General features: G+C 42.6%; 1 protein-coding gene across 5 annotated transcripts; it reads right to left on the bottom strand.

Annotated features, from left to right (window-relative positions):
• Positions 1-431: 431 nt before the first annotated feature.
• On the bottom strand, positions 432-23,587 carry akna (AT-hook transcription factor). 5 transcript variants are annotated; one of them, XM_069161488.1, is made up of 24 exons: positions 23,506-23,581; positions 23,110-23,185; positions 16,349-16,966; positions 14,772-15,555; positions 14,367-14,664; positions 12,978-13,052; positions 10,030-10,171; positions 9,734-9,807; positions 9,566-9,625; positions 9,362-9,480; positions 9,074-9,245; positions 8,391-8,752; positions 8,069-8,233; positions 7,588-7,834; positions 6,679-6,785; positions 6,259-6,494; positions 5,867-6,017; positions 5,030-5,182; positions 4,672-4,814; positions 4,295-4,420; positions 3,628-3,732; positions 3,371-3,460; positions 2,938-3,082; positions 432-1,729 (listed from the first exon to the last, which is right to left on the bottom strand). In XM_069161488.1, exons 3-24 carry the CDS (start codon positions 16,737-16,739, stop codon positions 1,468-1,470), a joined length of 4,407 nt encoding a protein of 1,468 aa, XP_069017589.1. In that variant the 5' UTR covers positions 16,740-16,966; positions 23,110-23,185; positions 23,506-23,581; the 3' UTR covers positions 432-1,467. The 5 variants fall into 5 exon arrangements, with proteins under 5 accessions (XP_069017589.1, XP_069017573.1, XP_069017597.1 ...); XM_069161472.1 differs by lacking the exon at positions 23,110-23,185 and having other exon boundaries at positions 23,506-23,587; XM_069161496.1 differs by lacking the exon at positions 23,506-23,581 and having other exon boundaries at positions 16,349-16,837; positions 23,128-23,230.
• Between the last annotated feature and the right edge of the window lie 669 nt (positions 23,588-24,256).

The following is a 24,256-nucleotide window of genomic DNA, read 5'->3' as shown; positions in this document are numbered from 1 at the left end:
TAATGATGGGATTATTTTCAGATGGACGACCTGAAAACGAAAAAGAAGAAGGGACTTTAGTGAAAGACACCATTATGACTTGTGGAAGAAAATATTGACTTTGTATTTCATGAGAAAAGTTGAGGTAGAGTCTATTGAGCCTGAGCCTTTTTGGAGCCGACCCCTAGTGGCTCTTGGTGGCAATGCACTTCATGGCACTTCAGGATTGGCCTCACTTGTCAGACCAGGAAGCTACGTCCACTTCTTTGGACCCTTCAATATGCTACTTCTTCTTCCATCATGTCGGGCTGAGGGCAGACTGGATGCTACAGTGACCCACGATCGCCTCTTGAGGCACAGGGTGGTATTACGGGACGGGGCAAGCAGGTTAATATACCAACTTCTGTGCAACATAATACAGATATCTTTAAAATAATGGCAATAATGTTGGGTGATTTTTCACCTTTATTTTAGCTCATTAGGAACAAAGAAAAAGTTACCTGAAAAATATTTAAAAAAAAATAAAAAAGTTCAAATAATGGTACAAAAGTGACAAAAAGGATTCGAAATGAACAAAAACAGAACTCACTTAAAACATCCATCCCATGTACCAGCTCTGTGGTATGTCTCAAACAAAAATAATGCATAATTATATCTGTGAAATATGTATATGTTTAGATGGATCCACATCAGTCCAGATGTTGAAGTCTTCATCGTTGCAGTGCTGGTGTAAATGTTGGAGCCATATGAACATGCTCATTTAAAGTAGACGTGGACTTGGCTCATACTTACAATAAACTACTGTACAAAATTGTTTTCTGAAACTCCACGGTATAAAAAGTTTTGTCTACGCACAAAATGACTGAACAACAACATAAAGCGGACTAATTTTGAGGATAGCCAGCATCTTGGGTCCTTCGTGGCCACATAACTCAATTCATTATGTTTTGGAGATAAACAATGATGAGCCAGTGAGCAAGAAATTATATCAACAAGAACAACGTTCATACAGCAACTAACACTGAAATCCGGACTTTTTTTTTTTCTCCAGATTTCTATAAACTAGAAAATAAGTCACATTATAAATAAATAGCTCAAAATAGAGCGTCAACTCATGACAACTGTAATATCAAGATATCTGTAGATTCACATCAGGCGAAGTGAAGGAATTTCTTTACAGTAAAATCAATATGATCCATACTACTACATTTAGGAGTGAGTCATTTTGCAGTTTGCCATTCCATCTTTTGGTATAAATATTATGCCTACTGAAGAAACAAATTCATGTTTGGCCACCTGAGATAGACAAAAAAAAAAAAAAAAAAAAAAAAAAAATTAGAAGTCTTTCCCTAAAAACCAAGAACCAAAGAACATATAAAAAGAGGAGGATTTGAGGTTTTTATTCACTTTGGTCCAGCACTCGGTTCTTCTGGCTCCTAGTAATGGACCCAGCCTCATTGTGTTGAGTTAATGTAACAAGAGTTGAGACTAGTAGCTGCAGGACTGAGTCAGCAGCTCCTGGTACTGCAGTCCGGTCACCAGAGAGCGAGCCATGTGTTTGGAGGTGTGCTCCATGTGTCGAGCTGCTCTGATGGCTCGGTCCAGAGAGCCGTCCAGAGAGCCGTCCACAGAGCGGTGCCGCTCCACAGACTGGGAGCGTCTGGCCCTCCCTCTCACCTCCACAGGACCTTTGACCCCCGAGGACGTCCCCGTGCTGTGAGGTGACGTGTAGAGGGGGGGGGAGTACAACCTGAAGAGACGGGACAATCCGTGAAGAAAAAGAAGATTCAGGTGAAACGCAGAATTAACAGAATACGTTAATAGCAGCTTTTGCGGTTTGTTTACACGTCAAAGGTTCCTCAGTTCAAACATGAAGTGAAAAGATGGTCATAGGGATCACTCCAAAGACTAAGCAGTTGTTTTATTTACTATCTGCAAACCATCTGAAGTTGTTTCACCAACCGTGATTCATCTCATCTCCATCCACAACATTTGAGCACTTCTTACTTCAGAAACGTTTCCAGTATGTTTGTAGCAAACAGCAGAAACATGACTTCAGCTTCCATAAAGTTACAGAAGTGTTAGCTCACATTTCATCAATCTTTTTAAGCTCCTTGTAACAAGAATCTGTTTTTTTTTTCCTGTTTACATAATATATATTTACAGATAAAAAACGGAAAAGTTTGGTGTTGTTTGATGCCACATATTTCCTGTTCGTACAAAAGTGCTTATTGTGTACTAACTGCAGTAGAAGTACACTAAGAGTGGGTAGTACCACAGAACATACAGTGAAAGTGAACCCAATGAAATCATCTGTATTTATGTATAAAACTGCTATAATATTGTCAGATCTTCATCTAAGTTTCATCTGACAACTGATTTGAACTAAAAACACACAGATCACAGAGTTCAGGTCCATCATGAAAAGAAAAAAAACATCATTCAAACATTCAGTGGCGGTTTGAAAGAATATGTCTGATGAAACCAACGCAAGCTAAGTGAAGTTTAGACCTGTGGGTTAGAGCGCCTTTGATTGTTAAACACTTAAACATCCAAGTTAGCTGGAAACATGAAGCGTCTGCTGATGTGATGCGTGCTTCACAGAAGAAGTCTCAGAAGAATGATCATCAAGAACTGTTCATTTACACAAAGATGGAAACGGTTACACATTTGCCTCAAAGAGTAAAAGTTTGAAGGAATCGGTGGAGCTGGTTATAACATGTCTGTTGATGAGATGAAGCACGGTGGAGGGAGCATCATGACTCGGACAGAATTTATCAGGGTATCTTCCAGGATAATATCAGAGTGGCTGTTTGATAGCTGGTGATGATTAAACGTTGAGTGAAGTCGGACCATCAACATTTCCTACAGCATGATTTCAAACACAGAAAATCTGCCTGGTAACTATTATGTTTCAGGGAATTGTGTGTGTGTGTGTGTGTGTGTGAGGTTACTTACAGCAGCTGTGGTGGACACACCGGCATGCACTGCAGCAGCGCAGGTGGAGCTGCAGCTGTGAAGTATCGGCTCCTCGCTGCTGCGTCGGGCGACTTGGCTGTCTGCCAGCTTATGTGTGTGGAGGAGTCGGCGTGTCTGCGACAGTCTGAGGATCACAGAGCAGCAGAGCAGCTCCGTTAACACCTCACATTGATTAAACTCCTGTCACTTACTGCCGACGTTCGTGCGCCGAGCAAAGTGACAGCCGCAGCAGCTCGTGCCGCTGACGCTCGACGACAAACTCGTTAATGTGAAGTCATGTTTTCCACCGTCGCGGACACAAAGAGGCCTGGAGTGTGAAGAGACAACAGTACAGCTCTCTTTTTTTTTTGGTTTGTTTTTTTAAGCGAGCGTTCAAAACTCCGTCCCGGTGTGTCTGAGCAGCTCTTCTGACCTGGCTCAGAGCTTGTGTACAGTCGGAGGCGTCCACAGCCACGACAGCGAGAGGACGAATGGCTCGGCTTTCTGTTGCCACCGGCTGGTCCTGATAGCACAGACGGACACACGGGAGGCTTTACGGAGGCTCAACAACAACAACAACAACAACGCAAGCAGCACAGTTCATGTGGACAAAGCTGAACATTCCAATTTTAACCTCTCGGCCTGAATACGTAGACGTTTAAGTGAACACCAAGACTGAAGCGTTCTTACGTTTAGGTTGTTCTCTACGACCGGACAAACACTGAGGACAACGAGCGGCTTCACTCCTACTGCCGTCAGGTTCATCTCCCGTTCCAGACACAACAGGAAGCTGCCCTGCAACGCACACAACACACACACACACACACGCGCACGCACACACACACACAGGTTTAGTTGGGGGGGGACACATACTCTAATTGGTTCTGTAAATGAGCACAAACAGCATTTTGACGCTGGTGAGCTGAAAGTCAGAAGCTCTGTTCGTACAGTATGTTGACAGTTTAGGAAATGCTACAAGTGTTGTGTGCTTTTTATAAAGTATCCCTGAAACAAATCAAAAAAGGGAAAAACTGCATTGCAGCGAAATAAAATAATAAAATAAAAAATGTCTCGCTGCTGCTGCTGTTAAAATGAATTCAATGCTCATTTCAATGTTACTCTATCAGGCCCTGGAATATACTGCTGATCAGACCAGTTGACTGCAGACACTATTCAAAAAGACTGTCAGCACGTCTTTGAGCAAGACGGCGAACTGAGCAGCTCCGTCGCTGCAGGTTGACCTGGTTTGGACTTTACGCTCAAATGTCTGAAGTTATTTTAAAGTTAACTGGTTTCTCTTTGCTGGAAGGTCGTTCACAAATCAGCAGTTCTACATTGGAGTGACAGATGTTCTTACAGGTCTGTGTTCTCCTGCTGCAGACAGGAGCTGTGTGTGAAAAGCGTCCGCCTGGTGCTGCATGTGTTTGAGTACATCTGGACACCAGAGGCTGAGGTGTGGAGGTTCTCAGCTCGGATCTGCTCACTGCAAACAAAAACGTTAACATTCATTAGGTGATGCTGCACTGGGCTGTAAAAACCACACGCGCCTTCTCGTTGTGTCTTCACACAGTATAACTTGCAAGATGTCAACGTGGATTGCGTGTTTTATACGCAGCTTCATTATTGGACATGACACTACTGCATGTTGACGCACCTTCACACACTGAATATCCTCGCAGCAAATACAAGATGTCTCAGGTGAAGTTTGGAGTTCAGGGAAAGTGTTTCACTTACAGATGTCATGTTGTGGCTTTTTTCTGTGAGCGGAGGCAGATTTCTTCCTGGCTGTTCGTCTCAGCGTCGACTCCTCCTCTGCCCCATCGACTGTCTGCGTTTCTCTTCTTCCCCCGCTGACATCACTTTGTTTCTCCGTCCACCTGAGCAGCGGTAGAAGAACAAATTAAATACAAGCCCAGATCAAAAAGCAGATAGTATACATGTATGGAGCTCTGTTTATGTCACATGGGAGAACCATCACCATCAGCCTCCCTGCGAGAGCTGTACGTTTTGTCCCCTTGCTTCAGTCTCCAGACTGGACAAAGACAAGACTGCAGTAGCAGTATTTCTGTCAAACAGGTGGATAAAAACCCACCTGATGCGAGGTGTTGACGTGACGGGGCGAGAGACGCTCTCCCGAGCTGAAGGAGCTGCTTCCGCAGAGCTGGGACCTTTCTTATTTCTCAAACAGCTATCGACTCTCTCCCTCTGTCTGGTGACCTCAGCCAGCAGTGTCTGGACAGCATCCCTAAAATAAAAATAATAAAACAAAAAACCCACAAAGGTATACAAAACAGATGTTTAACATCACAAGGAAGAACTCACTTAGGAGGTCAGGTTTGCATTCAGTGCTTATACTTTAGTTTATTTCCCACCACACCAAGTTCCAGAGTCAAACGCTAGTAAAGTTCAGGAGATGTAACAGCTTAAAAGCTGCACTGTGGAAATACGCAACTGAACTATTTACCAGGTGATTTTAAGTATCTGTGCAGGTGTCAGTCCAAGTATGCACACGCACACACACACACTCTCTGAAAGGAATCATGCAACACCACACCAAGCAGGAAACAATAGAGGGTACCTCCTAATATGCAACCTCATTCAATAGCTGCCGACTCTGTAATAAAATACATAAAAGAATATGATCATAGAAATATTTAGCATGGTTAAAAGCCACAGTTAGTAACAAGCCGGCTCCGTTTCAGAGAAAAATCATGATGAGTCTGATTTATAGCAACAGTGCTGACAGAGAATCCTCCCCCGGCTCAGAGCAGGGACAGGAAGTGACTGACGCTCTTTAGCTGTGTGCGGCAACATGGCTTGTTCCCTTCTAGTCCCATCCAGGAGTCTCTGTAGGGACACATAGACTTGGCTTTGTTTGCACAGCTACTGCAGGGCGGCTGCTGCTACACACACACACACACACACTCACATGCAGTTCGCCACCTGACCGGAGCGCAGCGCTTTGACACGATCGCCATGGTGATTTTGTGCAGCTGGGGAGGAGCCTGAGCAGGAGCTGAAGAAGGAACTGATGGAGTCGGTGAACTGCTCACTCCGTTCATCTTCAGACTCTGCGTGATCTGTGGAGACAAGAGGACGCCGCAGGGTGAATACAGACAGAAAACACTGACGAAACAGAGCAGTGACAGCAGGACAGCAGGTCTGAGTGTTGATTTCATAGATAAAAATAACACATTTTTGGAGCTGGGCCTAAGTGTTTCAAACACCTGGAGCATGTCTTATTAGGAGACAACTGTTTCAGTGACTGGATACAAAGTGGAGACTCTGCGCTGTCGCTCTCCGGCGTCCCTCCAAACTCACCGGTTCCACAGTCGAGCCTGCTTTGTTCTCTCTGACTGAGCCAGCGCTGTGGAGAGCAGGAGAAGCTGCGTCTCCTCTGACCCCGTGTGCTTCTCCTTGGCTGCTCACGGCCGGGCCGGGAGCCCACTCTGGGCTCCGCAGCTGTGCGACCGCATGATGGCGAGGAAAAGGAGGATAGTACAGACACTGCCCCTGACAGACGCCTGCCTGAAATTCCCACCTGAGGCATCGAAACACTGTTGAATCAGAGCAGAATATTCAAACAGACAACACAGGAGAGCTTTTACAAAAACAGTAATAAGAAAGAGAATCTCATCCCAACGCTGTGTGTGTGTGTGTGTGACTGAGGTGGGGGATGGGACAGGAGGTCAAATTTATGGTGTGATAAATATGTGAGGAGAAGCAGTGGTGACTTCTCACCTCTCTGACGCCCTCTGGTGGGCAAGACTGGGAGCTGCTGCAGGAGTCAGATGGCTGCTCTCTGAACCCACGAACCCGCTGTCTGTCTCTGGAGAGATGATCCCATCCTGGTCCACACAAAGCAGAAAACTGCTGATATAACATTTATCGATACATTTGTTCTATATAAATTTACCATTGGTTGTCTTTGTTGAATTCAGACATCACACTTTAATGCAAATGAAGATTTTAGGAATCATTGTCGAAATGTTTTTACTTCATTTTGGCAAGTTTTTTTTTTAAATGCATTAAACTGAGGGGTTGAAAGACGGAACTGTTTCGCAAAAAATAAATGAAAATAAAAAAATGTATTAAATAAAATAAGACAATCAGAGGCAGAGTAGGGCAGGTCTTTGAAGCATGTTGGTGGGGAATAAAATTAAACAAATAAACATGTATTTATTTTACTTTTGCGTATGTTACACAGCTGTTCCAATTAAATGCATCAGCGCAAGTAAACACTTATTGATACGTGCTGGATCACATCCCATGTAAACAGTTGATCTAAAATCTTCAATCAGAATAAAAAACAGTGTGCGTGTAAACACAGACATTGTTTGGTATGATGTGTGTGAACTTTCTATTTTCCTCTAAATCTAAAACACGTCGTTCAGGATAAATGGTGTCGTGTGGTTTGGATATTGGCCGCCATTTGCAAATTCATTTTTGTTACCCTACATGGCCATGGTCAAAATAAAAAAAACAAACTCTTACAATTACTGATATTTTTTTTTTTTTTAAAGAAAAATGAGTTGTGAAGTGGTATTTTTAAGCGTAACAAACATTTTAACTGTGTATAATTTTTTTTATGTAATCAATACATGATCAATGACACCGTTATTCACCCTGGCAGTTTACAACATGGCTGACCTGAGGACGCAGTCTCCTGCTCGCAGCTTGTATCTTGGATGCAGTGATGTCTCCTAGACTGCTCAAACTGCTGCTGTGTGATTTTCCCACCTCGAACCTCCTCCTGCTGCTGCTGCTGCTGCTGGGAGGAAGGACGACGGGGTTCTTGGTGGACTGGCTGGAGGCCCTGTGTGAAGGAGCAATGGACCTGCTGCCGTGCTGTTTGCTGGTACCAGCAGGAGAGTCCTGGTGGTCGGATTGGGCTTTACTGTCAACAGAAAGTTTAGTCCAGTGGTCAGTGTTGCTGTGCTTTTCAGTATTCATTTCTGATCGCTATTTAAAGGCATCTGGAAAACCAGCCACCTTTGAAAACTGCAACAATTATATTTAGAAAGGACAACAATTTCTTGGACACACTAACCAGTAGAAGAAGAAAAAAACAAACAATATTGTGCTGCAGATGAAACTGCAGCTCATCTCGTCTGTGACTCTGAGGACCCACCTATGTGAAGGAGTTTTCTGGACTACAGTGTTTCCAGTTCTGGGTCCCCGTCTGTCTTTCTTTCCATCCCTAGGCTGTAAGCCAGTATTTAAATCAGCAGAGAGGAACTCTCGCTTTCTCCAGCTAAAGTCAAGAAGTTCGGGAAGCTCCTCAAATCTTTGGTATCTAAACAGAAGTAGGAAAAACATTCAGCACAAAACAATGAAAGGCTGCAGGGCTCCTCGTTTTCCAGATCAAAGAAAATGTTTTCACAAAGCTGCTGACTGTCCCACTTCTCATGGTTAAATGCTGTGGACTTTGAAACACAAACATCACCACTCACTGATCTGCTGGCATGCTGTAGTCTTGTTTAACACATCTGTGTTTGCCATTCAGAGGTTTGAGGTAGAGAGATTTCAGAGTAACTTCATCCTCATCCTCTTCCTCCTCCTCCACCTCCTTCTTCTTCGTCTTCGCCTTCTTCTTCGCCTTCTCCTCCTCCTCCTTCTTCGCCTTCTCCTCCTTCTTCTTCGCCTCCTCCTCCTCCTCCTCCTTCTGCTCTTCTTGCTCTTCTTGCTCCTCTTGCTCCTCCTGCTCCTCCTGCTCCTCCTGCTCCTCCTCCTCTTCATCGCTCTCTGTACTGGCTGCGCTCACCTCCACCTCTGCTGCCTCACCAGGATCAACCAGAAAAGGCACAGGTGGGGTCTGGAAAGAGATGAAGTTGTAGGAATGCGTTCAGTCTGGTGTGGCTGTGATTACTTCCTGTCATTTTATAACTGGAGTGTATTCATCATTAATCCAATATAGTCAAATCACCCATTTATGGTATACCTGTTTTTTGAAGGAGTGTATATGCCATTAAAACATTTTTACATTCTCTTATATTTCTGTTTGTTTTCACTGATGCAGACACACTTTAACTTGCAGTTTCACACTAGATGCACATACAATAAAGTCAGATTAATTCCCTGTAGAGTTCAAGCACAAAATTCACTGATACAGGAGATATAATGATGGTGTTGGTACCTGTGCAGGAGTCAGCATTTCTCCCACTTCAGAGGGGGCAGACGAGGAGGCGGGTCGAGGAGGTGGAGAGGGAGGAGCCTCACAGGTGGGCTGCTCCCGTTGCACCTGTTCCACCCGCTCCTTCAGGTCATCCATATGCTGACCGCACTGGAAGATCAGCCCTTCCAGCTCCCTGATGCATACAGTACACATGTACACACAGACAAACAGAATACAAAGTAAATCAACAGTGCGTATAAATATAAAAACTAAACTCCATTGCGACTTCATTCTGGATATAATTCTTACCGTTCAGGGTCAAATTGGCTGACTTCTGCTCCTCGCTGCTGCAGGACTTTGTGCTGCTCCCTCGCTAACAGGTAACCTCTTTCTAAAGAATCCAACCCCTCAGCAAGGTGAGAGACACCCTGAAGAAGAGCATCACTTCTTTAAATATAAGGTAGCCATTAGTATTCATTCATAAAGTGCTACAAAATTAAAGTTTGTTCTTACCTTTATTTGTTCCAAAGGTTTGAATCTTTTGCTCTTCAGGAGATCCTCAAAAGTCTGCAGCTGAATGAAAAAGCAAAAGGTTTTTAATGACTCCTTTTTTAATCATAATCTTTATCCAGCAACTCTGTAGGGATTTACATCTCTGATGAGTTTTAATAGGCCAGTTACCTGCTGGAGGAACGTGTCACTCTGATTGTAGAGGATATTGGCTAGCTGCTGTCCCAGCTGAAGACCTGGGCTTCCTGTTTAAGGGACGCAGAGGGAAAATGATTTATATCACCCAAGTTAACTTAAGCAGCAGCTGAATGACGGATTTTTCTGTGTGTGCATGTTGAGTGATGAATGTGTTGACACGAGAGGAGTGTGACTCAGATCACTAAAGGAAAGCGACATCATTGATTTATTGTTATAAAAAAGGATAAATCAAACAGAAAAGAGGTAAATATTGGATAGAAAGAACAAACCCTGATGAGTGCTGGGTGAAGCCGAGTTGACCTCCGCCCTCTGAGCCTGAGGAAAGTCCAGCTTTATGAACTTTGAGGCGTTGCGGTTCGGTCCTGACTGAAGAGAGTAGCCGGCCTTCGGAGGGTCAGAGTACAAGTTTACCTGGAGGAAACAGGAAAAGGAAGAACACACATGATGTATGTCATCAATAATCTGTAGAACACCTGCTTACAGTTGTACTTCTGATTGAATTTCTTTCCAACAAAATCCAATTATTGACTTCAACTAGTCATATTTCATGACTTCACCGCTTCGTCTCATTTCTTTTTTAGGGATGTGACTTGGGGTCAGACTCAAGTACATCCTGAGCAGACACAGACATGGAGGGCCGACATCCCCCTCTAGTGTCCTGACGATGTTTGTTCTCACAGGCTATCTTCCGTTGATGAAGCTCCACATGTTCTGAATAAGAGGAGGCCATTGATGTCATTTCAGTGCAGAGGAGACTGAATTTGAAGTGGACGTTGTGGCACAGAGCTTAAAGTGTGTGAGGTCGCCCCGCTGTAGCTGCTAACACACACGCCGAATGAATGAAAATGAGAGCGAATAAACGCCCCGACGAGCAGTCAATCATAATGACCTTAAACTGACCTCACACAGAATCTCTCTCACACACACACACACACACACACACATTCACCCAGGCAGCCACTTCATTATACAGTTAAGAGACAAGATAAATGGATCAGAGCGATATATAACCGAACCTAATAACCTAAATTCAGATCATGTATCAGACCAGAACCCATCACATCTCTGAGCTACAAAAAGAGACGAAGAAACTAAGAGTTGGAGATAAGAATCTACCAGAATGTATTTCTGATTAGAGAGTAAAAACAAGGCTTTGAGAAATACACTTGACAGTAAATTTCCGTGTAAAGCCGCTCCTCCCACTCTGGCTGCGGGGCGTTGACTGTGCAGAGGAAGGGGAGACAGATGGTGGCTCAGTGTTTGTGGTGAAGGAGATGGATGAGCTCGGTAAGCTGATTTTAATTGGCGCTGATTGTGGAGCACTGCTGCTCAGGCTGAAATGGGCCAACAGTTCTTTAAAGGAGCTACTACTCAGCCCTCCAACACTCTCCCCACCTCAACTCTGTTTGTTTCTGAGACTTCTAATCATTTGTCCTGACATACTGCTCTGTCTGGGATGCGCTGACACTGTCTGGACCTGGGCTGTTGGTGCTCTAAAGTTCTGTCCTGTGAAAATAAAGTGTACAATTAAAAACACAATAAGAGGAGATATATGAGATATAAATGCTTGACTATATTCTATAAACCTTCCTTAAAAAAATTGTTTGCCTCAGATACTACACTTATTTTGAATCATTCAATTATTCTAATTTTGCTCCTATTTTGACATTGTTATATAGCAGTTTGTAAATTATTATTATTATTCTTGAAATCTTTGAGATAGAATCTTTGAAATCTGCCTCTTCCTCTTGCACATCTTAAAACAATACATGACAGGCACAGGATACGAGTGGAGACGAACGAGTTCATAAATTGCGGCACACAGTAATTCACACGGAGCAGGAGGAAGCATTAACCTTGGTGAATATGAATACAAAATGATGTTGCTTGATCAAAATTAATACATACACTTTCTCAATGGACATTAACAAACAACGCACATCAGAGTTTGTGTCGAACTCTAGAAATCAGCAACAAAGTCCCTTGAAATGCTTCAGAAAGTCTACAGTAATGAAGCAATGAGCCAGGCGACGTGTTCTGAGTGCTATTTGAGCTTGAAGAGGGGCACAACGTCACTGTCCAAGACCGAAGAAGGCACGTCAGCTCAGGAGCAATCAGGTGGGTTTTCTTTGATAATTGTGGGGTGGGACATCGTGAGTTCGTCCCCCAGGGTCAACGTGTCAATGCAGAGTTTACTGTGACGTTCTGAGGCGTCTGAGGGAAAACACTCACCGCAGGCGACCCGAACTGTGGTTTCAGCACTTTGGTTCTCCAACATGACAATGCACCTCGCCCTCTCCCACAATAACCCAGTTGTAGCTCCCTGCCACCTTTACTTACTGCATTTGGCTCCCTGCAACTTCTTTCTGTTTAGAAATTGGACATAAAATTTGATGCGTGCTCTTTTCTAGTGAAATCACACATTTAAACATCCCACTCGTAACAACGTGTGCAACTCGGGTGATGCTGATCATGTGACGTAACTTGGAATACTTACTCACTAAAGTTCATACTACCCCCTGCTCTGTGCACATCGCTGTGCTGCGCTCCATTAACACAAACCTGGAAGTCTTGGAAAAAGTTTGATCACCCCTTGCACATGGATATACAGCATGTTGTGGACTGTGGTTTATTCCTGGTGTCTGGATTTTAATCTGGTCCTGATCAGACTGTCTGTACTACAAAAGGGGCCTCTGCTTCTCCACACAGCATCTTTGAGCTGCGAGTGGCTTTGTGTAGTCTGTTATCACAGAAAACTGTGGCTATGAAGCCTCTCAGACACATGCAGATAAAATGGATGAATGAATGAATAATGTAATCTTAAATCGTGAAAACACACAGGGGGAAGGTCAAACTGCAATTTGTAATACTTTTGTTTCACAGGACTCTTAATATTGAAAGTAATTGTGCTCTTAAATCTGTTCTCCTACTTAATGAAAGCCACACCATTATTGAAGTGACTCAGGCATTCTGGGTATATATACATGCCACGTCTGGTCAAGAAGTCAATAATTCAATGAAAATGCCCATAGATGAAGAAAATAAACTGTCCATCATTTTGAAGCTTTCTATTAACTTGGATCTGTTATAGTGACTTAAAAGGGAGACCAATAATAAATCTGTAGGATAGCACTGAAGTGTACTGTTTTCTAAAACCCTGCACCAGTGCACACCATTAAAAAGTGATAAATTATGGCCTGATTTCTAGATTAACTACCTTGGCTTCCAGACGCATACGATCAATGGTGTTCTCTGCCTCAGCGTACTTAGTCAGCAGTTTGTTGTAGTCTTCCTGCAGCGAGGGGAAATAAGAAAGTAAGAGGAAGTGAAGTTAAAACGGAGAGCAAAAGAAACGTGAGGTGAGAAAAAAAAAAAAGATGAATGGAAGAAATGAAAGAAAACAAAGTTTGGTTTGGGTACTGTTGGGTGGAATTCACCCTGTAAGGCTGAGAAAGGATGTGGACAACCAATGGACACACGTCTGTGTACTTTTATTCTGGATCTGTCTTTTTATGGCTTGGGCCCCTCAGATCCAGTGAATACTAACCTCAACGCTACAGCATTAAGTCATAGTTCAGAGAATGTTCTGCAAAGCAAAGTAGATTTAGAATAAAAGTCTCACTGAAAATTCAGAAATATCCATCCTCGAAAAGTAGTTCATACATTATTGCTATACTGAAGTACAACTTTAAGGGAAATAAATATAAAGAGTGGAGGATTTCTTAAAGAAAAAAATAAACAAAGCTGCACACAATGTTTTCATGATTCAGATTCTACTCCTGCAATATTTAATAATCAGCTGCTGGCGCTGCCTGTCCTGTTTCTTCCTGAATATTTAGCCTAATATGTTACCCACCAATGTTATTAATATCATAGTAAACTAAGCTTTGCCTTGGTGCAGCAGCCTGATTAACAGTAAACTAAAACGGATGGAATATGGGCTAAACTACACAAAGACAGGATTAAAATGCTTAGTTTACTAAAGAAAATCTATTTCAAGGAGATTAACTGGATTCATGTAATTGCAGTTACTATTTATGGTTGATTCTTCCTCTAAATATGAATAAAAACATTCATCAAAATAATATTACATTAAAATCTCAAACTATGAAACCTAATCTGACGTTTGGACCTCTCTGCTCACTACACGACACCTTATTGTTTGACATGAGAATTGTTCCAGAAACAAGGAGGCTGTAAAGAGAGGCAGCAGGTAACTGTTGCCTCTAAAAATGAAGTAGTTGCAAACTACAAGTATCACCTTGTTTTAGATATGAGGGATAAATCTGAAACGTTGAAACTGAAGGATTATTATACATCAAGATGGATAAGTGGGAGAATATATTTTTCTAAAAGTATCGACCCCTTTCTACACAGGCTCATTCATTTCTATGAGCTTGAATCACTGTTATGTTTGCGCTGTTAGTTTACTTATTAAACTAAAACCCATCAAGGCTTATTCCAGGCCTGCTGAAGCAGTCCAGTGTTTTCACACTAATTTCTAAGATGATGTTTCCATGTGAAACCAACCTGCATCCATTCAAGTGTTTTCATGTCCTTTTTGTATCTCATGCGGACTGAAACAGCTGTTAGCCTCTAATAATACCTGTAGCTGTTCGAACAGAGTGGCGGCCTGCTGGCGGCGTCTGAACTGCTGAGGCATTGTGGAGTTGATGCCGCTGGTTGCTGGTCTGTTACAGTCTGATAGGGCAGGAGATGCATCAGCGGTGTTCAGTAGGACTTCTTTCACTATGTCAGCCGGGGATTTAAAGCCCAAAGGCGGCCCAGGCGACTCCATCTTGTACGGGTGTCTGCTCTTGGGGGGCTTGTAACCCCCTTTGGGGAAACGAACTCTGGGTTCCACATTGGAGAAGTCTGGTGTGTGGTAACTCAGAGGCCTCTTTCTGGAAAGGGAAAATCATCACGAATGAAAATATAATAAAAGTAGGCCTGGGTGACAAATGTACAACATGCAGTGGTAAAATGAAATGGTTAACACAAAGTGTCTCACCTGGATTCATCCGCCACAGCAGCATTACTGCTGCCTCTGCGTGTCCTCGGCTCTCTGTCACAACTTGTGTTGTGCTGTTTAGATTTGAAAGAGTCCACCCTGCCTGTGCTGAGGGAACGACCTGGACATGTAGCTTCAGGAGAGTGGTTCCTTGTCTTCCTCGGTGAGGGAGCACGCAGCTTGTGACACTTATCCGACTTCCCTGACCTTTTATTTCCAGATCCATTGCTTACTGTATTTAAATTATTTGATACAACTTGTTCAGGAGAAGCCCCGACCGTCCCCTCGGGCCAGCGAGGACTGGACATGAGGCTCACATTGCTGCAGCGGGATTCTGGAAGACTTTCTGTGAAGCTCATTTCTGGGCAGGTTTCAGCTTCAATTCCCGGGGCAGAGGCTAATTCCTTCTCGGGGGAATGCAGAAGGTGAGGCAGAGTTGGGGCTGTGACAGCTGAGGCAGACTGGGATCCTGGGCGGTGACGGTTGGAGACTCCAGCAGGTTCTACACCTGCTAAGTTAACACTGCAAGATCGCGTCGAGCTGATCTGCTCATTCTCTCCTTTGCTAATATAACCTTCAGCCAAACCATTTGTAGCTCTGAGCGCTCCTGATTTGTTCATGTGTTCATATTTCTTTCTATTTCTGTCACTCCTATTCCGTTCTTCGTCTCCGTCTCTCTCCTCCTCTGTCATGTCCAGATGTTGGTCCCTCTCAGGGAAGAGCTCTGTCCCCCTCACCTCCTCGTCCTCTGTCCATGCTTTTAAGCTGTCAATCATGTCATAACCTGCCAAAGACGAGAAGGAATGAAGAGCTGGGAAGCAGATGGTTTCTGGATATCTCGAACACTAAAAGGATCATCGAGCTTTAATGCATCATACCAGTATGTTGGCAGGTTTTTGCTCCCTAATTACAATCATGTATATTGACATTTTTACCATCACAGACAGACAGAGAGATAATTCCACTCATTTCCGTACCATACAAAAATCAATGTATTTCAACTCGAGTCATAATTTATCACTGAACAATTTTGCATTCATTTTTTAGCAATGTTACTGTTGTATAGTCATGTTTACCATAAAGTTCAAGTGCATATTCATCTGAAGTAAACCAAAAAAAAATTAATAAAGCAGGCATATTTTTTTGTTCTTAATTAATTGGCAGAAAAATTATCTGTATTTAGATAACCCCAAAAAGTACAAATTATAAATGTTCGTTAGTTGTAGCTTCTCAGTTTTTAGGATCTGTTGCTTGTCTTTGTCTTATATGATTGTAAACGTATTATCTTAAGGTTTTTGAAAATCAGAACATGCAATCTGAAGCTGTCATCTTCAGTGTTAGAAAACCTGCAATCAGCATTTTTTTTGGAACAATTATCTGCCATTTTATTAGCTAAAGAATGAACTAGAACAGCATCGGGTGGATTGTTTGATTATGGATGTAATCGTTATGTGCTGAAACCCCAAGAAGGATCATTCAGGCAGGTTTTAGAAATATGGTGTTTTAAGTGCATTAGAAGAGTAATTAGAAAAATAAAAGTTGTTAAGAAGAAGAAATGAAATGCTATGAAGACTCACAGTTTGACAGTGTGTTTACATCCTCTCCTGCTGATTCAGAGTGGGACAGATGTTCACTCAGGTTGAAGCTCAGCTGGTCGGGTGATGTAGCCCACTCACAGTTATAAGGGTCTACCTCATTTGCGATGTGGGGTCCAGGAAACCCATCTGAATTACATTCTACGTCTGCATAACCACACGTTTCCCTCAGTTTCACTTCCTCCAGCGCCTCCGACAGTCCGATGATGCCGTTCTCATCCATCTGGTTGACAAAGTCATCCTCCATTTCTGCCTGTTCTTCATCCTCCTGCTCCCACGCATCCTGGGATATGACCGAGCTGGTGGATGATGTGCGGACAGGGGCAGAGGTCCAGTTCAGAACCCCTGCTCTGGTGGTCCTTCTCGTTTCCATTCACAGTTCAGCAAACTGCTTCAGGTCTCCGCTCTGACCTCAGTGACCGTCTCAGCCAGGCACAGGAACCATCTGCATCTCTCCGAGTTTCTCTGGCTCTGCAGTGAAGACCACGTTCAAAGTCATAGTGGAGGAAGGTCACAGATTAGAGTACATGTCACTGAGCTGTTTTCAGTCCAGAGGTACAGCTACACACTTCAAAAGATCACTCCTCAGTGTTACAGCACCTGAAACACAAGATAACAATCAATGTAGTGACAATTGTTTGGTATAAATAACCATGTAAACCCTGAAGCTGTCAGACAGACGCCTCGACAGGAAACCAACTGTGGAACTGTGCAAAGGACAAGTTACAAAAACACAACAGTTACAGTACATGATGAAATGTACCTTCGTCCAACAGATTATCAGAACAAGGTTTGGGATTTTAAACTCGTTGAGTCTTTAACTGCTGAAACACTGTGCTGTGATCCTGCAGACTAAAGCTAACATCAAACAATCCGATGGAAAAAAAAATCTGCTGCTTTTCTTTCTCTTTTAGGACGGTTAGAAGAATATCTGCGCGTTTGGACACTCAAACAAAAGTCACCGTGAGCTCCGGGAAACTGTGATGGACATTTTTTATAGACCAAATCATTCAACAAGAAAACAATATCCACATTAATTGATGATTAAACAAACTGTCAGCTGGAATTTGCAGCAAAAATATTCATACTGGTATAATCTTAATCTGGTATAATTGAACAATTCCAATGAAATGACAGTCACAGTCTTTTACACCACTTCAGCAGTTAAAACTGTGCTGCTCTCATCTAAACCCAAACAAACAAATGTAGAGATTTGAGGACCAGTCTGTAACTTTACTCACACACAGCTGCTCTCCTCTGTAACAAACATACACACTTCATCTATCAGCTCTTAAATATGTGTCCCACTGCACACACTGCATCTCTCATACATACTGAATATCATTCACCAGGGAGGAACTACATCGGAGGACTTGCTGCTGTGTGAAGTCCTAAGAGGGCAATACATGAGATAAAATGCTTTTAGGCAAAGCAAATCATTTTAAATGACAAGGCATTTGCAAAGCAATCAAAGCACAAAATAAAATGTAGTTTTAATAACCAGATAAGTCAAAACAAAGTCGTGTTAATGCTTCATTTATCAAAACAGGGTGAAGCCTGGCCTATTAAAACACAACTCATTTTCATTTCAGAAGCATTTGATGATCGTCAGCCGGTAACTCTTTCATTATGCTTTAGGCTTCGAACACTTCTAAACACGCCTCCACTGAGGACCCAGGTTGTGCTGTGGTAGGTACAGTCTTTTAAAGAGCTCTAACCAATCAGCTGATGAAGTCTAACAGTGGAAGACATGTTTGGCAGTTGTAATATTCCCAGGCTCTGCACACTGATGCATTACACCCAGTACAGAGATGTTATGAAAACAAATGAGGATTTGGGATTTTCACTCATTAATATGAGAGGTAGATAAAAGGGCAGATGTGGAAGTGGACCAGGCAGACTGGGTAACCTGATACATATAAACCCAGCTCAAACCACTCTTATAGTGGAAACTGTTTTATAATTACACTCTAGATGACAGAATGCTGTGGAAAAGCAAAGATAAACTACCAGGTCACTGGTTTTAAAATAAAACCATTAGGTTATTGACTTATTTAAAGTTCACTCAAGTGATTTTTGATGACACAATGTCTTCATAATTCCTGTGAAAATGTGCAGCGAAAGAGGATGTCATCTAAACGTTTATTGAAGGCGTTTTAGTCCTCACGCACACACATGGTGGGTTAGACTTCCATTTTGTCTGACATCTAGTGTGAAGTGCAGCACGTGACGACTCGTTTCCAAGGTGACATGAACTCTGTGTTAGTCGACCCCTCTGATAAGCATTCATTTTATTGCCCCCCCGCTCAGATCCCATCCAATCAGTTCACACCATTCAGCATTTACCAACACAAAGTCACCTACACCACGTAATTAACCGTCCACTTTGAACTCGTATCTTGAACATGTTTCTTTATGAGAAACAAACACAGCGTTCTTGTGACAGAGCTCGGATTAGACTGCTGGTTCACAATGTAACATCAAGTCCCCCAAGTAACGCTCACTATGGCAACTCCACAACATGAAGTCCAGCTGCGCTTTCAGCGTCTGCAATAAAACATCTCCGACACGTCTTACAGCCGTACTGCCGAGGCCCCCCACAAACACTGTCTGTTGGAGGGACAGACAAAGACGAACACCAGTAATGAATTTATACCAAAACAAATTCTCACATGTCATCAAAAGACATCTCCGTTTAGAATATTAACATGCTTCAGCACCAATGTCCTGTAGGGAAGTTATGCTCATTGTTTAAATCGCAGTCACTTGCACAGCAGCATGCTTTACTGAGGCAACATTCATGGCGGTTGACAAACTGCCTGTTGCAGTTATTTAACAAGGCATGCACTCAAACTGGGCATAAAAGATTGCATTGATTTTTGAAGCTGTATTTTTAGCCAGCCAGTCTGAAAATAAGCACAAACTGAGTCACAGACTTCAAACAAGCATTAAGAAGAAAGAGAAACTGGCTGTGAATTAAATGCAAGGACATCAGCATTTTAAACAAAGCAGAGAGTGCAGTGCTTTCTGTACAGTAGAACTCAGAGTCCCATTAAGAAAAGGGGTTCTTTCATCAATGTCCCAGATTACAGCAAGAAGATTATTAGTCTGGTGCTTACTTCTCTTATCCGACCCGAGAACCTCACACACAGCCATCAGGAGAATATGATTTTTTTGTTCAGAAATCCAGACACGCTCACGTCCATCCCCCGATACTTGTTGTGTTTGTGTGAGAAACAAACACAAGGCTCAGTGTGCAGGACCAACCGACTCTGATCGTGCTCGGCCCTTTCATACACAAATCGTCTGCGAGTCTCCACGCCGGCCAACATGGCAAACTCCCCGTGCATTTAAAGGAGACCGCGAGGAATGAGAGCGCTCGGCTCTGCAGACAAACAAGTGGAGAGGACCGCTCAGAAAAACAATAACTTCAGGGTAGAAAGTTTCAGAGGAAACAATAATTATGACATAACTTCTATGTTGCCTTCTTCCTCTTCTGACACACAGGAATTTGAAAGGACTACAGACAAAGACTGACTCCCTGCCAGGAGAGGGCTGGATGGAAGGATGAAAAGATCAGCTGTTCCTTAAGTAAAACTTGCAACCAGTTGTAAATAGTACATTTCTGAAAAACATGTACTTTACTGGAGTATATCAATGTCATACAGCTACAAGTACTGCCTTACATTTTAGCGAAGAATATATACATTTATTTATTTCACTCCATTCATTTAATAAATTCGAATTACTTTGCCCAAGATTAATATTCAAAATATGACAAAAGAGTGTGCATGTGCAAAAGTTTGGGCACCCTACTACTTGTAATGTCTCCAAACCTAATTTACTCATTAGTACTTGCAAGGCAGGGTAATAATTGTGATTTGTAGTTGTCATTTTTAAAGCTTGATTAAATCTCCGACTCTTCAAACTCTAGTGACTCTCACCAATCACGCACTCCTCTTAGCAACTGACTGAGGATCTGAAAATGAAGCTAACTGATGGTACAAAGCAGGGTGAGATATCAGAAATGCCACAGCTGGAAATCGCCACCATCTGAAATGTCATTCAGGGATATAACTGAGGAATTCAAGACCAAATGAGTGGGACCAAGACTTGAAGATAAAACTGCATATCTGCAGCAAAAAAACCCTAAAATGACTCTACAGAGAGGCTGAAGCATTAATGCACAAACCTCATCACAGAAGTCACCAGCTGAAGTATGTACTGCAACATCTGGATAAGTGAGAGTCATTGTCAGTGGTCAGATGTTAAAATGGAGCTGTTTGGACTCAATCACTGAAGGTGTTTTAGAGAACAAAAAGGAGAAGCAATGGATTAAAAATTAGACTTCACCAACTGTTAAGCATTTTGGTGGAAATATTGTGCTTTGGGTTTGCATGGTGAGCAGGGGCACAGGGAACACTGGATGGACGGATCCACTAATTATCAGCTAATATTCTGGATGCAGATCTCTTACAAGACAAGTAAGAGACCTGTCAAGAAACAGTCAAAGTTTTCTCTGGCTTCTAAAGGAAAATTATCCAAATAATAGAGGTCGGTACTTTTTGTTGCAGCTTCAAATGGGTCAAAAGCACTTAATATCAAAAACTTTCAAATCCCAAAAAGCTGGAAATAAATGCCAGGTCACCTCTGTACTCTTGTTTGCTAATGTTAAGATCCAAAACTTCTTCATTTCAATCCACATTTGACCAATTATAGGATCATTTCCCAGAAAGGCTTCCACACAGCTGCTAGAAATATGTCTGTAGCACAGATTTGATTACAAGACATTTGTTGGTACAGTGTCAGGTCATGTATCAACACCAAGTATAAAAAACTACAGCAAAGCTGTTACTAAAAACATTAAAGACTGCTCTGTTGTCTTTAAATTCCCCAGTGAGCCACGGGACAGTGAAGCAGCACGCTCAGGACCATCATCAATTACATATGTGCAATTTAATGTCTTCAAAGACAAATACATGTATGCAGCCCTTCTGTTTACAGGTTTCTACATCTGGTTTTTTTTAACAGCAATATAAAGTACACTGTATAATACAGAATAATTATATACAAGATACTGTAATTGATAGGCATTTTATAAACAATTGATTGATATCAAAACTAATACTTACTTATAATGGACTATTTTTGCATTGTGCTGGTATGAGTAATGTTTCACAGTTTGAACCTGTAGTGCTGCTGTGATAGTGCGTCACAAACAGGCATGTTGGGCATTCACACGGTGTGGCCAACAGCAAGTAGACGAAGAGCAAACCCAAAGGAGCAGCAGACAGAAACAAACTTCCAGTGAAAACAAAGCCACGTCTAAAACACAACGGCTCTCTCCGTTTTGTACAACTTGAAAGTCTGAGCTACTCTTTGGTGCGAATAAAACGTAGAAACAAACTCACCTGTTGCTCTGCTCATACCCCCTGTTCATTCTGATAAGAACCAGGGATTTATCTCAGCTGCCATATGGGGGGGGGATTAAACCGCTCTAAATCCCTTACGGGGGGGCTTCACCGATCGTACACAGACAACGATCATCAGTCTACATCCAGAACATGACGCTGGTCAGCTCCTCATGACAGACAGACAGACGAGCAGGACTTTAATCGCCTGACTGTCAGGAGAGCTAACACCACATCCAGGGTGGAGCAAGAGACAGAGGGAGAAATCAGGAGAGGACAGGAATGACAGAAATGAGAGAAGAGAGGATTTCTGCCAGACTCCACTTCTCCAGTCCCACTAAAGCTGTCACAGAAACCAGCGATGCCCGTCAGCAGGGACAACACGGGAATTTTGAGCAGAGTGAGCGTAGTGGAGCCGGAGCTGCTCAGGAGAGCTGCAACGATCTGTTTAGACGGGCTAGTGACGAAGACATGACGGATAATCTGCTTAGGAGGCACAAGGAGTGCATGAAACGTAGGAGGCCTGATGCACAGGGGCCTGATAAAGAAATAAATAAAGCTCTGCAATTATTCAGATTATTATATTATTATTATATTTATCTATAATAGGCCAATATCGGCAAATAAAACGGGCTACTGATAAATCAGTCACGCTCTAATATTATGGTATCAAAAAAGAGGTTTTTTTTTGGTATCAGTACCAAAACTCACCGACATTGAACACCTGAAATGTGACAAACATCTCAGATGGACTGTTCTCCTTTTTAAACACAGTCCCATTGTGGACACACACAACAGGTCGCATCCCACTTTTTTGCAGATAATTAAATATCAATCAGGTGTCTTAAAATGGTCTTTTAAAAAGCAGGTATTCTAAAAATGTGTGCTGCCAGTTTGGGCTGGATTTTTTTGTTTTGTTGAACTGGTGTCTTTCACAAAAAAAACAAAAAAAAAACACACAAAAAACCTAGTTTCCTGCACAGATCCTGTGAAAACATATTGTCTCGCCTGAGAGTCATGTGAGGAAACCAGTCTCTGAGTCTCTGAGAGCAAACATTTGTCCCAGAGTTTCAGGCAACGCAGGATTTAGAAGATATACTCTTTTTTTTTTTTTTTTTTTTTAAAGACATACTCTCTCCAAACAGGCCCAAAATGTAAAGTTGTTCACTGCAACGTGAAGACAGAAAGACCTGCTCGTCCTCTTCCACCGGGTCCCGACCAGGCAGGCCGAGAGGGTCGCGCAGCAAAGACAAACCCTACTTCGGTCTTTCTGAGGACACAAGACAAATCAAAGCAGCGTGTGTTCAACAAGCAGCACATTTCACAACTTACCTCATTAAACGTACTTACGCTGAATCCGCGGTCAGAGACTTCACGTCGCAGGTCGGTCGCCTCGAAAACCACCAAACTACAAACAGGAGCAGAGACCCGCCTCCGGGTCACCATGGCACACGACCCACAACAAACCGCAAACATCTTAACACACGAGGCTCCCCTTAAAAAAACACCGTCGAGCGTTTGAACACGAGAAACAACTCGGTTTCAGGACTTCTCGCCATTTGTCTTTTCACAACTGAAGAGTGACGTTGGAGTAAACGGTTGAGTGTAAACGAGCTGCAGTTTCAAAAGTTAGTTATCGTTACCACTACACCCCCCTTACCTCCCTCCCTCCCAACACACAGCAAACAACGTACATTAACACGACTTTCAGCTACATCATTTTGGTACCTTGTTTTTGAAGCTGTTACACGAAGTAATTCCTCCAAAGAAAGTGTTTCTGATATTTGTGAGGTTAATTATCAGTCTTGTGGAGTGTGGCGCTGATTGAGCTGGCAGACTAGTTACCCGAGGTGAAGGACGAAGGGTGAATTTAGTTCCCGAGTTTAGTATTTCAGGAATTGTTTAACCTGCTAACCGACGCGTTCAAATCTTCCTCTTTTTTAATAGAGTCGCACTGACACCAAAGATAACCTTTTCTAACTTTAGCCTGAACACAGTCATTGGATTGATGAAGTTAGTTGCGGTTAGTGATACCTGACAGGCAAAACTGAGGACAGAAAGTCAAACTATGTTCCTCGAACGTTTAAAGCCAACGTCTGAACGGTGATTGGTTAGGATGCTGTTCGGGGGCGGGACATAGCGGGACTCGATAATCCTTAGGGATGCAATTCAAAGCTCAGACCACAAGAGGGCGCCATTTCACAATACTTCTGTCATGGGATCCCTGTCATCGTTTCCTCCTTGTATTTACAGATCTGAACATTTAATTTCATCCCAACCGAGTTGTCATAGATATACATACACTTAAAAAAGAAACACATACAAAAGAATCACATATTACAAAACGGTTAAATAGGTTATGGGAAAGTAAAACAATATAAAAGCATTTTTAAGACATTGTAAAGGGGGGTAGAAAAAAAAAGGTCTCAAAAGTATGGCTTATCCAACTAAAAATAATTCATACAATATTGCCATTATT

Source organism: Embiotoca jacksoni, unplaced genomic scaffold, assembly GCF_022577435.1.
Source record: "Embiotoca jacksoni isolate LCO1_2020_lvr unplaced genomic scaffold, fEmbJac1.0.p SCAF_10, whole genome shotgun sequence".
Classification (NCBI taxonomy): Eukaryota; Metazoa; Chordata; class Actinopteri; family Embiotocidae; genus Embiotoca; species Embiotoca jacksoni.
The sequence above is the reverse complement of the archived record's forward strand: the minus strand, read 5'-3'. Positions and strand labels throughout refer to the sequence as shown.

Bases quoted from the DNA above. Each gene is read 5' to 3' on its own strand.
- akna (XM_069161472.1), bottom strand. From the start codon at position 16,739: ATGGAAACGAGAAGGACCACCAGAGCAGGGGTTCTGAACTGGACCTCT. The intron at 7,835-8,068 runs GTGGGTCCTCAG...TTCTGTTGACAG, and splicing joins CAGAAAACTCCTTCACATAG to TAAAGCCCAATCCGACCACC. The intron at 1,730-2,937 runs GTAAGTAACCTC...CCGTCTCTTCAG, and splicing joins GTGTGTCCACCACAGCTGCT to GTTGTACTCCCCCCCCCTCT.